This window comes from Syngnathus scovelli, chromosome 10 (assembly GCF_024217435.2).
Source record: "Syngnathus scovelli strain Florida chromosome 10, RoL_Ssco_1.2, whole genome shotgun sequence".
NCBI lineage: Eukaryota > Metazoa > Chordata > Actinopteri > Syngnathiformes > Syngnathidae > Syngnathus > Syngnathus scovelli.
The window spans coordinates 3286788-3300563 of NC_090856.1; the positions used below are offsets into that span (position 1 = coordinate 3286788).

At 44.7% G+C, this 13776-nt stretch overlaps 1 protein-coding gene across 1 annotated transcript; it reads left to right on the forward strand.

The window, feature by feature from the left end:
* The first annotated feature begins 36 nt into the window (after positions 1-36).
* LOC125972513 (uncharacterized) lies at positions 37-13727 on the forward strand. Its single transcript, XM_068652217.1, has 12 exons — positions 37-265; positions 868-1575; positions 1675-2364; positions 2556-3323; positions 3394-3510; positions 3666-3805; positions 5420-5450; positions 5545-6234; positions 6345-6977; positions 7163-7927; positions 7998-8114; positions 13068-13727. Exons 1-12 carry the CDS (start codon positions 250-252, stop codon positions 13211-13213), a joined length of 4821 nt encoding a protein of 1606 aa, XP_068508318.1. The 5' UTR covers positions 37-249; the 3' UTR covers positions 13214-13727.
* The last annotated feature ends 49 nt before the right edge of the window (positions 13728-13776 follow it).

Genomic DNA, 13776 nt, shown 5'->3' on the forward strand with positions numbered 1-13776 from the left:
CCAGTTTGACTAGTTTTTCTTTCTTGGCAAAACTCTGAAGGCTTTCTTAAACCCGCCCATGAATTATCACTGATGAACAGTTCGTGCCGGAATTCAGTCTGCTGAAGTCAATCTTGTAACAGGTACAAGACTTTTCTTTCAAACCGTTCTGGCGAAGAAGCGTAAAATCAGGAGAAAATCATCAGGAACCAGGGGGAGTTTATTTCTTTGGTTTTGGGACCATTTGAAACCCCCCCACCCCACCCCAGAATGGCAAACCCAGAAGGTAAGTTGACTCTCTTCAATGCAATGAACATAAATTTGTCAATAAGGTGTTCATTTTTTAGTTTGGGTTTTTACTGTGAAGGTTGCATGTGAAAAATTTTAAAGAAAAGAAATAAAAAAGAAACTTTATTTGGCCAGGTCTTGTAACTTTTCTTTTGTTTGGTGGTGTTGGGTGTTAACATTCATCAGGACTCCAACCGTCAAACCAGAAAGACCTGACTAAAGTGAAAGACTTGTTGATTACAGAGACAAGGAAGTCCTGTAAAACTGGAAAAACAATCTGAACTTTGTAGTGAATCAAATCTATTTTTATGTATTCGAGACCTCATTCTCTGTTTAGAAATGTTTGACGGACACAATAAGGCGGTTGGAAAAATATTTCCAAACACGTCAGCAACAGTTTCATTTTGGGTAAATTTCCATTGTTTGCACAAACAGCAACTGAAAGTGTTGGATTCAGTGGATGTATTATTAGCATTGTTTCACTTGCAGCTGAAACCAGTAGGGAGTGGTTGGCATGAAAAAAATAAATAGATGCTTAACCTGGAGTTCATTTTTTTTTTATATATAACTCTGCTTCATTGTGTACTTTTTGCTTTTCAGAGATAAACGAGATGCCTGAGCGAAGACTAGTCATAATCGGTGCTCGAGGGGAGGGCAAAAGCTCAGCAGCAAACACAATACTGACAAAAGAACGCTTCGAATCTTCTCGAACTCAAACACTACAGGCCGAAGCCAGAAACGGAATCGTGGCAGACCACCACCTGGTGTTGGTCGACACTCCGGGATGGAAGCGCTCGCCTTCCCTCAACGAGATTTCAGAGAGAGACAAGCAACAGTTTAAGCTATATGCCTCCAAGTGCGAACCAGGACCGCACGCCTTCCTTCTTGTGGTCCCTACAGATGCCAGCTTCTCCCAGAAAGAGAAAAAAGCCGTGCTAGACTACATGAAGCTGCTGGGGAATCGGGTGTGGAACCACACCATGGTCCTGTTCACCTTCGGAGACTACCTGGGCAAGAAGACCATCGAGCAGCACATTGAGAGCGAGGGTGCGGCACTCACCTGGCTGATCGGAAAATGTAACGACAGATACCACGTGCTCAACAACAAGGACAAGAGCAACTTATCTCAGGTCATTCAGTTGTTGGAGAAGATCGACAACATGGTACGTGAGAACAACGACGGCTACTACATGCTGGACAACAGCGCCTTCCATGCTATTCAGAAGAGGGACGAAGTGGCGAGGAAGGCCGAAGAGCGATTCAAGCGGGCCTTGAAGCAACAAGAGGAACTGAATAAGATTGTTTCAGGTAAGTATAGCAAGAGCTACTCCACCACCTTCTTCAAGTCAGCAAGTTTTTGACGGCAATATCTTGTTGTTGTTTTTTCCTCCCCCCTGAAAAATTTAGAAATGAAACCTATTCAGAAACTTCAGATTATTCTCCTGGGCAGCCATGGTGTTGGCAAAACCTCCGTGATGAACACCATCCTGGGTATCAAAGAACAACAAGAAGACGAAACAACGGTGGTTTCTCAGCTTCACGAGGGCAGGGTGGGCAGGATGGAAATAGCAGTTGTGGACACGCCGGGTTGGCGGAAAGGCTCCCACGCGCGTGACACACCGGAAATGATCAAGGATGAGGTTGTGCAGAGCCTGTTCAAGTGCCACCCTGGGCCCGATGTCCTCTTGCTGGTGATCGATGCGGATGCTTCGTTCAACCGCAGGCACCTGGAAGCAGCCACCACTCACGTTGAGCTGTTTGGGGAGAACGTGTGGAAACACACCATGGTGGTGTTCACCCGAGGAGACTGGCTGGGCTCACGCAGCATCGAAGAATACATTGAGGGTGAAGGCACATCAATGCAGTATCTGCTAGAAATATGCGGGAACAGATATCACGTCCTGGACAACATGAACGAATACGACGGCGCTCAGGTTGACAAGCTGCTGGAGAAAATCCTACAGACGCTGGCATTGAATGGTGGGAAACATTTTGCACCCAAGCAGGAGATGGTGAATGCCCTGAAGGAGAACGAAAAAAAAGTGCAACTCGCTGTCCAACGGAGAAATGAACTCAAGGACACCAGAGGAGGGAAAGGTACTTGTCCCAATGTCTTGCATGATTAGAATTTGCGTTTTTGGTGCCCCAAACCTTGTTGGCTCTGGGAGCCCGTTTGTAACCTGCAATGTTCATAAATCAAGACAGTGTGTCCCCTTGAACTGAATGGAAATGCAATGAATCCGTTCCACTCATACATTTCTGATTTATTTATTTTTTTTCCCACACAGGTCCTACCAAAAAGTTGCACGAGATAAAAATCTTGATACTTGGTGAAAAGAAGTCCGGAAAGACAACAGCAGCAAATTTGATAGTGCGAGACAAAGTCTTCTCTACCCAACCAAATCACGGGTGTATGGCCAGGCAGGCACCGGTCGCTGACAGGCAGGTCACAGTGGTCGACACACCTGGCTGGGCAGCAGAGGAGTCCCAGTGCACCCGGGGACAAGACCGAGAAATAGTCAACGGTCTGAACCTGAGTCCTCAGGGGGTTGACGCTGTTCTGATTGTGTTGTCCTTGGATTTGAAGTTCAGGAAGGCCAATCTGGACGCCCTGGTGGATCACATCACGCTCTTTGGTGACGAAATCTGGAACCACATAATGGTTCTGTTCACAAACGAGGACACTCTGGCAGACAAATCCTTGGAGGAGTATATCGAGAAAGAAGACCAAGCACTGCGACAATTGGTAGACAGATGTGGAAACAATTACCACTGTCTTTACATCTTAGAGACGCGCGATGACACCCAGCACATCCAGCTCTTTAAGAAGATAGAAGACATGTCAGCAAAGAACCAGGGCCGCCTCTTCTGTCCCAACATGAACGACATCTACCGTAGTATTGACGAAAAGTTCCAGAAGAGGAAAATTATTTTTCGTAATAGGGTGGTGCAGGCGTTCACAAGCCAAAGGCTGGAGCTGTTGAGAGACCACAAGACAAAGCTGGAGAAGTTACATGATAACATAAAGGAGATTTTTGCCTCTCCATTCCCACCGAGTAAGTCCTGTTAAATTGTCATCTTGATCATCTGAATATTTCTTGCGTTTCACGTTTGCTCTTCTTAAAGACAAGGCCAAGAAGACATCTGTTCTCTCAGATATTGAAGAGCAGATTGAAGAGCTGGGTAGGAACATCATGAAGTTAAACAAGTCAACGAACAGCATGGACATCTCCCTCATTGACAGTACGTAAACATGTCTTGTTGTGTGGATGTTACTGTTCCGTGGTTAGCATTTGAGCAATTACCGTACTGTGCAATGGCAAAGTTAGCATACCGACTGTTAGCATTTCATTTGTGTCAGTGATGCCTATTAAAATGTGAATTGTATTCATTTGCAGTGAGTCCATCGACACCAGAAATGGATAAAGTTCTGGAATGGATGTCTCAACTTCAAGGCAACACCGATGATTATAACTCGATGCTCAACATGTCAGAGTCATCAGGATACAGATCGACGGCTGTTTTTCCGCTGGATGACTGAGTCGGTGTGCCGATCGGGGGAAAAGGCTTCCTCACACAATCCCAGAACTGGCTTCTTTGGTTAATTGAAAATTCTAAATTGTCTGTAAGTGTGAAAGCGTTTTTAAATGGTTGTGTACGTACATTTGCTCTGATTTCTGTCTTGTTTCCATTCTGGATGAATGGGGTCGCGGGGTCACGGGCGGACTGGAGCCTATCCCAGCCGTCATCGGGCAGTCGGCAGGGGACATCCTCAACCGGCTGCCAGCCAATCGCAATTTTGTAATATTTAAGTTTCGTTTAATTTATTTTGTGGGCCAATTGAGGGCTTTTGAGTTTTGTTTTTATGTTTATATTTCATTTACTCGTTTTGCGCTGGACTACAGATAGAAATGTAATTTTTTGCTAAATCTAGTGTAAGGATCGCTTCATGGCTTGTCATACTAAAAAAATTTGTACTATGTGCAAAATGAAAAAATAAAATACATAATTTCTTATATTCGAGTTGAAAAGTTGGCACATTGTTGCCGTCGTGTTTATTTCACGTTTCATCTGTGCTTGTTGATAGAAAATATCTTTCTTATATTTGGGCCGCTATCCTGCAGGTTTGAGACGTTTCCCTCCTCCAACATACCTGATTCGAACCATCAGGATTGTCATCAGGCCCCTTTGGATCTTGGTGATGAGTTCAACATTTAAATCAGATTTGCTGGATGAGAAATATTTCAAACATGCAGGACTGGACTTCGACACCTCAGATGTAGATAGTGTCTGGTTTGGTCACTTCAGGCTCCTCGTAAAGGCTTGGTAGGGATATTGAAATAGTCATTGAATGACACAATTTTGGTTTTTGGTCATCACTTTTTTTTGGGGCACGAATGACATACTTGATCATTTTGAGATGGCTACCTTTAGAGTGAAACGTATTGGCTGAAACCAGTTTGACTAGTTTTTCTTTCTTGGCAAAACTGATTGCTTTCTTAAACCGGCCCACGAATCATCACTGATGAACAGTTCGTGCCGGAATTCAGTCTGCTGAAGTCAATCTTGTAACAGGTACAGGACTTTTCTTTCAAACCGTTCTGGCGACCAAGCCTAAAATCAGGAGAAAACTATCAGGAACCAGGGGGAGTTTATTTCTTTGGTTTTGGGACCATTTGAAACCCCCCACCCCACCCCAGAATGGCAAACCCAGAAGGTAAGTTGACTCTCTTCCATGCAATGAACATAAATTTGTCAATAAGGTGTTCATTTTTTAGTTTGGGTTTTTACTGTGAAGGTTGCATGTGCAAAATAAAAAAAAAAGAAATAAAAAAGAAACTTTATTTGGCCAGGTCTTGTAACTTTTCTTTTGTTTGGTGGTGTTGGGCATTAACATTCATCAGAACTCCAACCGTCAAACCAGAAAGACCTGACTAAAGTGAAAGACTTGTTGATTAGAGCGACAAGGAAGTCCTGTAAAACTGGAAAAACAATCTGAACTTTGTAGTGAATCAAATCTATTTTTGGGGGATTTGAGACCTCATTCTCTGTTTAGAAATGTTTGACGGACACAATAAGGCGGTTGGAAAAATATTGTGAAATACGTCAGCGACAGTTTCATTTTGGGTAAATTTCCATTGTTTGCACAAAGAGTAACTTGCAACTGAAGCCAATCGGGAGAGGTTGGCATGAAAATATCGATACCTGGAGTTCAGGTTTTTTAAAAAAAAAAAAAAAATTATAACTATGCTTCGTTGTGTACTTTTTGCTTTCCAGAGATAGACGAGATGCCTGAGCGAAGACTAGTCATAATCGGTGCGAGAGGGGACGGCAAAAGCTCAGCAGCAAACACAATACTGACAAAAAAACGCTTCAAATCTTCTCGAACTCAAACACTACGGGCCAAAGCCAGACACGGAATCGTGGCAGGCCGCCACCTGGTGTTGGTCGACACTCCGGGATGGACGTGCTCGTCTTGCTTCAACAAGCAACAATTCAACCTATATGCCTCCAAGTGCCAACCGGGACCGCACGCCTTCCTCCTTGTGGTCCCTACAGATGCCAGCTTCTCCCAGAATGAGAAAAAGGCCGTGCTAGACTACATGAAGCTGCTGGGGAATCGGGTGTGGAGCTACACCATGGTCCTGTTCACCTTCGGAGACTACCTGGGCAACAAGACTATCGAGCAGCACATTGAGAGCGAGGGTGCGGCACTCACCTGGCTGATCGGAAAATGTAACGACAGATACCACGTGCTCAACAACAACGACGAGAGCAACTTATCTCAGGTCATTCAGTTGTTGGAGAAGATCGACGACATGGTACATGAGAATAACGACGGCTACTACGTGCTGGACGACAGCGTCTTCCATGCTATTGAGAAGAGGGAAGAAGTGGCGAAGAAGGCCGAACAGCAATTCAAGCGGGCCTTGAAGCAACAAGAGGAACTGAATAAGACTGTTTCAGGTAAGTATAGCAAGAGCTACTCCACCACTTTGTTATGGTCTTCTTCAAGTCAGCAACTTTTTGATGACAATATCTTATTGTTGTTTTTTTCCCCTCCCTGTAAAATTTAGAAATGAAGCCCATCCAGAAACTTAAGATTATTCTCCTGGGCAGCCGTGGTGTTGGCAAAACCTCCGTGATGAACACCGTCCTGGGTATCCAAGAACAAGAAGACGAAACAACGATGGTTTCTCAGCTTCACGAGGGCAGGGTGGGCAGGATGGAAATAGCAGTTGTGGACACGCCCGGTTGGCGGAAAGGCTCCTCCGCGCATGACACACCGGAAATGATCAAGGATGAGGTTGTGCAGAGCCTGCTCAAGTGCCGCCCTGGGCCCGATGTCTTCTTGCTGGTGATCGATGCAGATGCTTCGTTCAACCGCAGGCACCTGGAAGCAGCCACCACTCACGTTAAGCTGTTTGGGCAGGACGTGTGGAAACATACCATGGTGGTGTTCACCCGAGGAGACTGGCTGGGCTCACGCAGCATCGAAGAATACATTGAGGGTGAAGGCAAATCTCTGCAGTATCTGCTAGAAATATGCGGGAACAGATATCACGTCCTGGACAACATGAACGAATACGACGGCGCTCAGGTAGACAAGCTGCTGGAGAAAATCATTCAGACGCTGGCATTGAATGGTGGGAAACATTTTGCACCCAAGCAGGAGATGTTGAATGCCCTGAGGGAGAAGGAAAAAAAAGGTACTTGTCCCAATGTCTTGCATGTTTAGAATTTGCGTTTTTGGTGCCCCAAACCTTGTTGGCTCTGGGAGCCCGTTTGTAACCTGAAATGTTCATAGATCAAGACAGTGTGTCCCCTTGAACTGAATGGAAACGCAATGAATCTGTTCCACTCATACATTTCTGATTTTATTTTTTCCACACAGGTCCTACCAAAAAGTTGCACGAGATAAAAATCTTGATACTTGGTGAAAAGAAGTCCGGAAAGACAACAGCAGCAAATTTGATCCTGCGAGATAAAGTCTTCCCTACGCAACCAAATCACGGCTGTATGGCCAGGCAGGCACCGGTCGCTGACAGGCAGGTCACAGTGGTCGACACCCCTGGCTGGGCAGAGGAGTCCCAGTGCACCCGGGAACAAGACCGAGAAATAGTCAACGGTCTGAACCTGAGTCCTCAGGGCGTCGACGCTGTTCTGATTGTGTTGTCCTTGGATTTGAAGTTCAGGAAGGCCAACCAGGACGCCCTGGTGGATCACATCACGCTCTTTGGCGACAAAATCTGGAACCACACAATGGTTCTGTTCACAAACGAGGACACTCTGGCAGACAAATCCTTGGAGGAGTATATCGAGAAAGAAGACCAAGCACTGCGACAGTTGGTAGACAAATGTGGAAACAGTTACCACTGTCTGAACATCTTTGAGACACGCGATGAGACCCAGCACGTCCAGCTCTTTAAGAAGATAGAGGACATGTCAGCAAAGAACCAAGGCCGCCTCTTCTGTCCCAACATGAACGACATCTACCGTAGTATTGACGAAAAGTTCCAGAAGAGGAAACTTATTAATCGTAATATGGTGGTGCAGGCGTTCAAAAGCCAAAGCCTGGCGCTGTTGAGAGACCACAAGACAAAGCTGGAGAAGCTACATGATAACATAAAGGAGATTTTTGCCTCTCCATTCCCACCGAGTAAGTCCTGTTAAATTGTCATATTGATCATCTGAATATTTCTTGCGTTTCACGTTTGCTCTTCTTAAAGGCAAGGCCAAGAAGAAATCTGTTCTGTCAGACATTGAAGAGCAGATTGACGAGCTGAGTAGGAACATCATGAAGTTAATCAAGTCAACGAACAGCCTGGACATCTTGCCCCCTGAAAGTACGTAAACATGTCTTGTTGTGTGGATGTTACTGTTCTGTGGTTAGCATTTGAGCAATTACCGTACTGTGTAATGGCAAAGTTAGCGTACCGACTGTTAGCATTTCATTTGTTTCGGTGATGCCTATTAAAATGTGAATTGTATTTGTTTGCAGTGAGTCCATCGACACCAGAAATTGATAAAGTTGTGGAATGGATGTCTAAACTACAAGGCAACACCGATGATTATAACTCGATGCTCAACATGTCAGAGTCGTCAGGATACAGATCGATGCCTGTTTTTGCGCTGGATGACTGAGCTGCATTATGTCCTCGGTGTGCCGATCAGGGAAAAGGCTTCCTCACACAATCCCAGAACTGGCTTCTTTGGTTAATTGAAAATTCTAAATTGTCTGTAAGTGTGAAAGCGTTTTTAAATGGTTGTGTAAGTACATTTGCTCTGATTTCTGTCTTGTTTCCATTCTGGATGAATGGGGTCGCGGGGTCGCGGGCGGACTGGAGCCTATCCCAGCCGTCATCGGGCAGTAGGCAGGGGACATCCTCAACCGGCTGCCAGCCAATCGCAATTTTGTAATATTTAAGTTTCGTTTAATTTATTTTGTGGGCCAATTGAGGGCTTTTGAGTTTTGTTTTTATGTTTATATTTCATTTACTCGTTTTGCGCTGGACTACAGATAGAAATGTAATTTTTTGCTAAATCTAGTGTAAGGATCGCTTCATGGCTTGTCATACTAAAAAAATTTGTACTATGTGCAAAATGAAAAAATAAAATACATAATTTCTTATATTCGAGTTGAAAAGTTGGCAAATTGTTGCTGTCCTGTTAATTTCACGTTTCATCTGTGCTTGTTGATAGAAAATATCTTTCTTATATTTGGGCCGCTATCCTGCAGGTTTGAGACGTTTCCCTCCTCCAACATACCTGATTCGAACCATCAGGATTGTCATCAGGCCCCTTTGGATCTTGGTGATGAGTTCAACATTTAAATCAGATTTGCTGGATGAGAAATATTTCAAACATGCAGGACTGGACTTTGACACCTCAGATGTAGATAGCAGACGCTTTGGTCATTTCAGGCTCATCGTAAAGGCTTGGTAGGGATATTGAAAAAGTCATTGAATGACACAATTTTGGTTTTTGGTCATCACATTTTTCTTGGGCACGAATGAAATACTTGATCATTTTGAGATGGCTACCTTTAGAGTGAACCCTACTGGCTGAAACCAGTTTGACTGCTTTGTCTTTCTTGGCAAAACTCTGAAGGCTTTCTTAAACCCGCCCACTAATCATCACTATGGAACGGTGTGATGAAACATTTAGATGTCCTTTGACCCCCAATCAGTTTTATGTATCCTTCTTGTCCTTATCTTATCTGTTTGTTAACTGTTGAACTTGACTGTATTTTCTTTCTTAATAAATCATTAAACCCGCTTGTCACTTAGTTGAAGGACAGAAGTCAATTTTGTAACAGGTACAAGACTTCTTTCAAAGCGTTCTGGCGAAGAAGCATACCATCAGGAGAAAACTATCAGGAACCAGGAGGAGTTGATTTATTTGGATTTGGGACCATTTGAAACCTTCCCCCCCACCCCAGAATGGCAAACCCAGAAGGTAAGTTGACTCTCTTCCATGCAATGAACATAAATTTGTCTTTTTTCCTTAAATTTCAGCAAATCTGTGAATTTGTCAATAAGGTGTTCATAATTCCCTTTGGGATTTTACTGTGAAGGTTGCATGTGCCCAGCTCTTGCCATTTTTATTTTTATTCAAAACAAATGCAACCATCAAACCAGAAAGATGTGTTGATTACAGGTTCCACGGAAGTCCTGGCCCAAAGAACATTTGTTGTCAACCTGTAAACTGGAAAAACACTCTGAACTTTGGAGTGAATTAAATATATTTTTTGGGTATTAGAGACCTCATCCTCTGTTTAAAACTGTTTGGGGGACACACAATAAGGCGGTTGGAAAAATATTTTCCAATACGTCAGCGTCACTTTCATTTCGGGTAAATTTCCATTGTTTGCACAAAGAGTAACTTGCAACTGAAACCAGTAGGGAGAGGTTGGCATGAAAAAATCGATACCTGGAGTTCAGCTTTTCTTTTTTTTTATAACTCTTCTTCATTGTGTACTTTTTGCTTTCCAGAGATAAACGAGATGCCTGAGCGAAGACTAGTCATAATCGGTGCGAGAGGGCACGGCAAAAGCTCAGCAGCAAACACAATACTGACTCAAGAACGCTTCGAATCTTATCGAACTCAAACACTACAGGCCGAGACCAGACACGGAATCGTGGAAGGCCGCCACCTGGTGTTGGTCGACACTCTGGGATGGAAGTGCTCGCCTTCCCTCAACGAGATTCCAGAGAGAGACAAGCAACAATTTAAGCTATATGCCTCCAAGTGCCAACCGGGACCGCACGCCTTCCTTCTTGTGGTCCCTACAGATGCCAGCTTCTCCCAGAAAGAGAAAAAGGCCGTGCTAGACTACATGAAGCTGCTGGGGAATCGGGTGTGGAACCACACCATGGTCCTGTTCACCTTCGGAGACTACCTGGGCAAGAAGACCATCGAGCAGCACATTGAGAGCGAGGGTGCGGCACTCACCTGGCTGATCGGAAAATGTAACGACAGATACCACGTGCTCAACAACAAGGACGAGAGCAACATATCTCAGGTCATTCAGTTGTTGGAGAAGATCGACAACATGGTACGTGAGAACAACGACGGCTACTACATGCTGGACAACAGCGCCTTCCATGCTCTTCAGAAGAGGGACGAAGTGGCGAGGAAGGCCGAAGAGCGATTCAAGCGGGCCTTGAAGCAACAAGAGGAACTGAATAAGATTGTTTCAGGTAAGTATAGCAAGAGCTACTCCACCACCTTCTTCAAGTCAGCAAGTTTTTGACGGCAATATTTTGTTGTTGTTTTTTCCTCCCCCCTGAAAAATTTAGAAATGAAACCCATTCAGAAACTTCAGATTATTCTCCTGGGCAGCCGTGGTGTTGGCAAAACCTCCGTGATGAACACCATCCTGGGCATCAAAGAACAAGAAGACGAGACAACGGTGTTTTCTCAGCTTCACGAGGGCAGGGTGGGCAGGATGGAAATAGCAATTGTGGACACGCCCGGTTCGTGGAAAGGCTCCCACGCGCGTGACACACCGGAAATGATCAAGGATGAGATTGTGCAGAGCCTGCTCAAGTGCCACCCTGGGCCCGATGTCTTCCTGCTGGTGATCGATGCGGATGCTTCGTTCAACGACAGGCACCTGGAAGAAGCCACCACTCACGTTAAGCTGTTTGGGAAGAACGTGTGGAAACACACCATGGTGGTGTTCACCCGAGGAGACCGGCTGGGCTCACGCAGCATCGAAGAATACATTGAGGATGAAGGCAAATGTCTGCAGTATCTGCTAGAAATATGCGGGAACAGATATCACGTCCTGGACAACATGAACGAATACGACGGCGCTCAGGTTGACAAGCTGCTGGAGAAAATCATTCAGACGCTGGCAGGGAATGGTGGGAAACATTTTGCACCCAAGCAGGAGATGTTGGATGCCCTGAGGGAGAAGGACAAAAAAGTGCAACTCGCTGTCCAACGAAGAATGCAACTCAAGGACACCAGAGGAGTGAAAGGTACTTGTCCCAATGTCTTGCATGTTTAGAATTTGCGCTTTTGGTGCCCCAAACCTTGTTGGCTCTGGGAGACTGTTTGTAACCTGAAATGTTCATAGATCAAGACAGTGTGTCCCCTTGAACTGAATGGAAATGCAATGAATCTGTTCCACTCATACATTTCTGATCTTGGGATTTTTTTTTTTTTTTTTTTTTGCCACACAGGTCCTACCAAAAAGTTGCACGAGATAAAAATCTTGATACTTGGTCAAAAGAAGTCCGGAAAGACAACAGCAGCAAATTTGATCCTGCGAGATAAAGTCTTCCCTACGCAACCAAATCACGGCTGTATGGCCAGGCAGGCACCGGTCGCTGACAGGCAGGTCACAGTGGTCGACACCCCTGGCTGGGCAGAGGAGTCCCAGTGCACCTGGGAACAGGACCGAGAAATAGTCAGCGGTCTGACCCTGAGTCCTCAGGGGGTCCACGCTGTTCTGATTGTGTTGGCCTTGGATTTGAAGTTCAGGAAGGCCAATCATGACGCCCTGGTGGATCACATCATGCTCTTTGGCGACAAAATCTGGAACCACACAATGGTTCTGTTCACAAACGAGGACACTCTGGCAGACAAATCCTTGGAGGAGTATATCGAGAAAGAAGACCAAGCACTGCGACAGTTGGTAGACAAATGTGGAAACAATTACCACTGTCTGAACATCTTAGAGACAGGCGATGAGACCCAGCACGTCCAGCTCTTTAAGAAGATAGAGGACATGTCAGCAAAGAACCAAGGCCGCCTCTTCTGTCCCAACATGAACGACATCTACCGTAGTATTGACGAAAGGATCCAGAAGAGCAAACTTATTAATCGTAATATGGTGGTGCAGGCGTTCAAAAGCCAAAGGCTGGAGCTGTTGAGAGACCACAAGACAAAGCTGGAAAAGCTACATGATAACATAAAGGAGATTTCTCCCTCTCCATTGGCACCGAGTAAGTCCTGTTAAATTGTCATATTGATCATCTGAATATTTCTTGTGTTTCACGTTTGCGCTTCTTAAAGGCAAGGCCAAGAAGATATCTGCTCTGTCAGATATTGAAGAGCAGATTGAAGAGCTGGGTAGGAACATCATGAAGTTAAACAAGTTAACGAGCAGCATGGACGCCTTGCTCCCTTCCTGTACGTAAAGATATCGTGTTGTGTGGATGTTACTGTTCTGTGGTTAGCATTCGAGCAATTACCGTACTGTGCATTGGCAAAGTTAGCATACCGACTGTTAGCATTTCATTCGTGTCAGTGATGCCTATTAAAATGTAAATTGTATTCGTTTGCAGTGAGTCAATCGACACCAGAAATGGATAAAGTTCTGGAATGGATGTCTCAACTTCAAGGCAACACCGATGAAGATTGTAACTCGATGCTCAACATGTCAGAGTCGTCAGGATACAGATCACCGCCTGTTTTTGCGCTGGATGACTGAGTCGGTGTGCCGTTCGGGGAAAAGGCTTCCTCACACAATCCCAGAACTGGCTTCTTTGGTTAATTGAAAATTCTAAATTGTCTGTAAGTGTGAAAGCGTTTTTAAATGGTTGTGTAAGTACATTTGCTCTGATTTCTGTCTTGTTTCCATTCTGGATGAATGGGGTCGCGGGGTCGCGGGCGGACTGGAGCCTATCCCAGCCGTCATCGGGCAGTAGGCAGGGGACATCCTCAACCGGCTGCACCGTTTGTCCTCTATCAAGGAGAACCAAAATAGATATGATAAAATATGCCAATCGCAATTTTTTAATATTTAAGTTTCGTTTAATTTATTTTGTAGGCCAATTGAGGGATTTTGAGTTTTGTTTTTATGTTTGTATTTCGTTTATTCGTTTTGCGCTGGACTGCAGATAGAAATGTAATTTTCTGCTAAATCTGGTGTAAGGATCGCTTCATGGCCTGTCATGCCAAAAAATGTATGTGCACAATGAAAAAATAAAATACATAATTTCTTATATTCGAGTTGAAAAGTTGGCAAATTGTTGCTGTCCTGTTAATTTCACG

Excerpts from the sequence above, each read along its gene's own strand:
- LOC125972513 (XM_068652217.1), top strand. Across the intron at positions 6,235-6,344 it reads ACTGAATAAGACTGTTTCAG|AAATGAAGCCCATCCAGAAA; the intron begins GTAAGTATAGCA and ends TGTAAAATTTAG. Across the intron at positions 7,928-7,997 it reads TGCCTCTCCATTCCCACCGA|GCAAGGCCAAGAAGAAATCT; the intron begins GTAAGTCCTGTT and ends CTCTTCTTAAAG.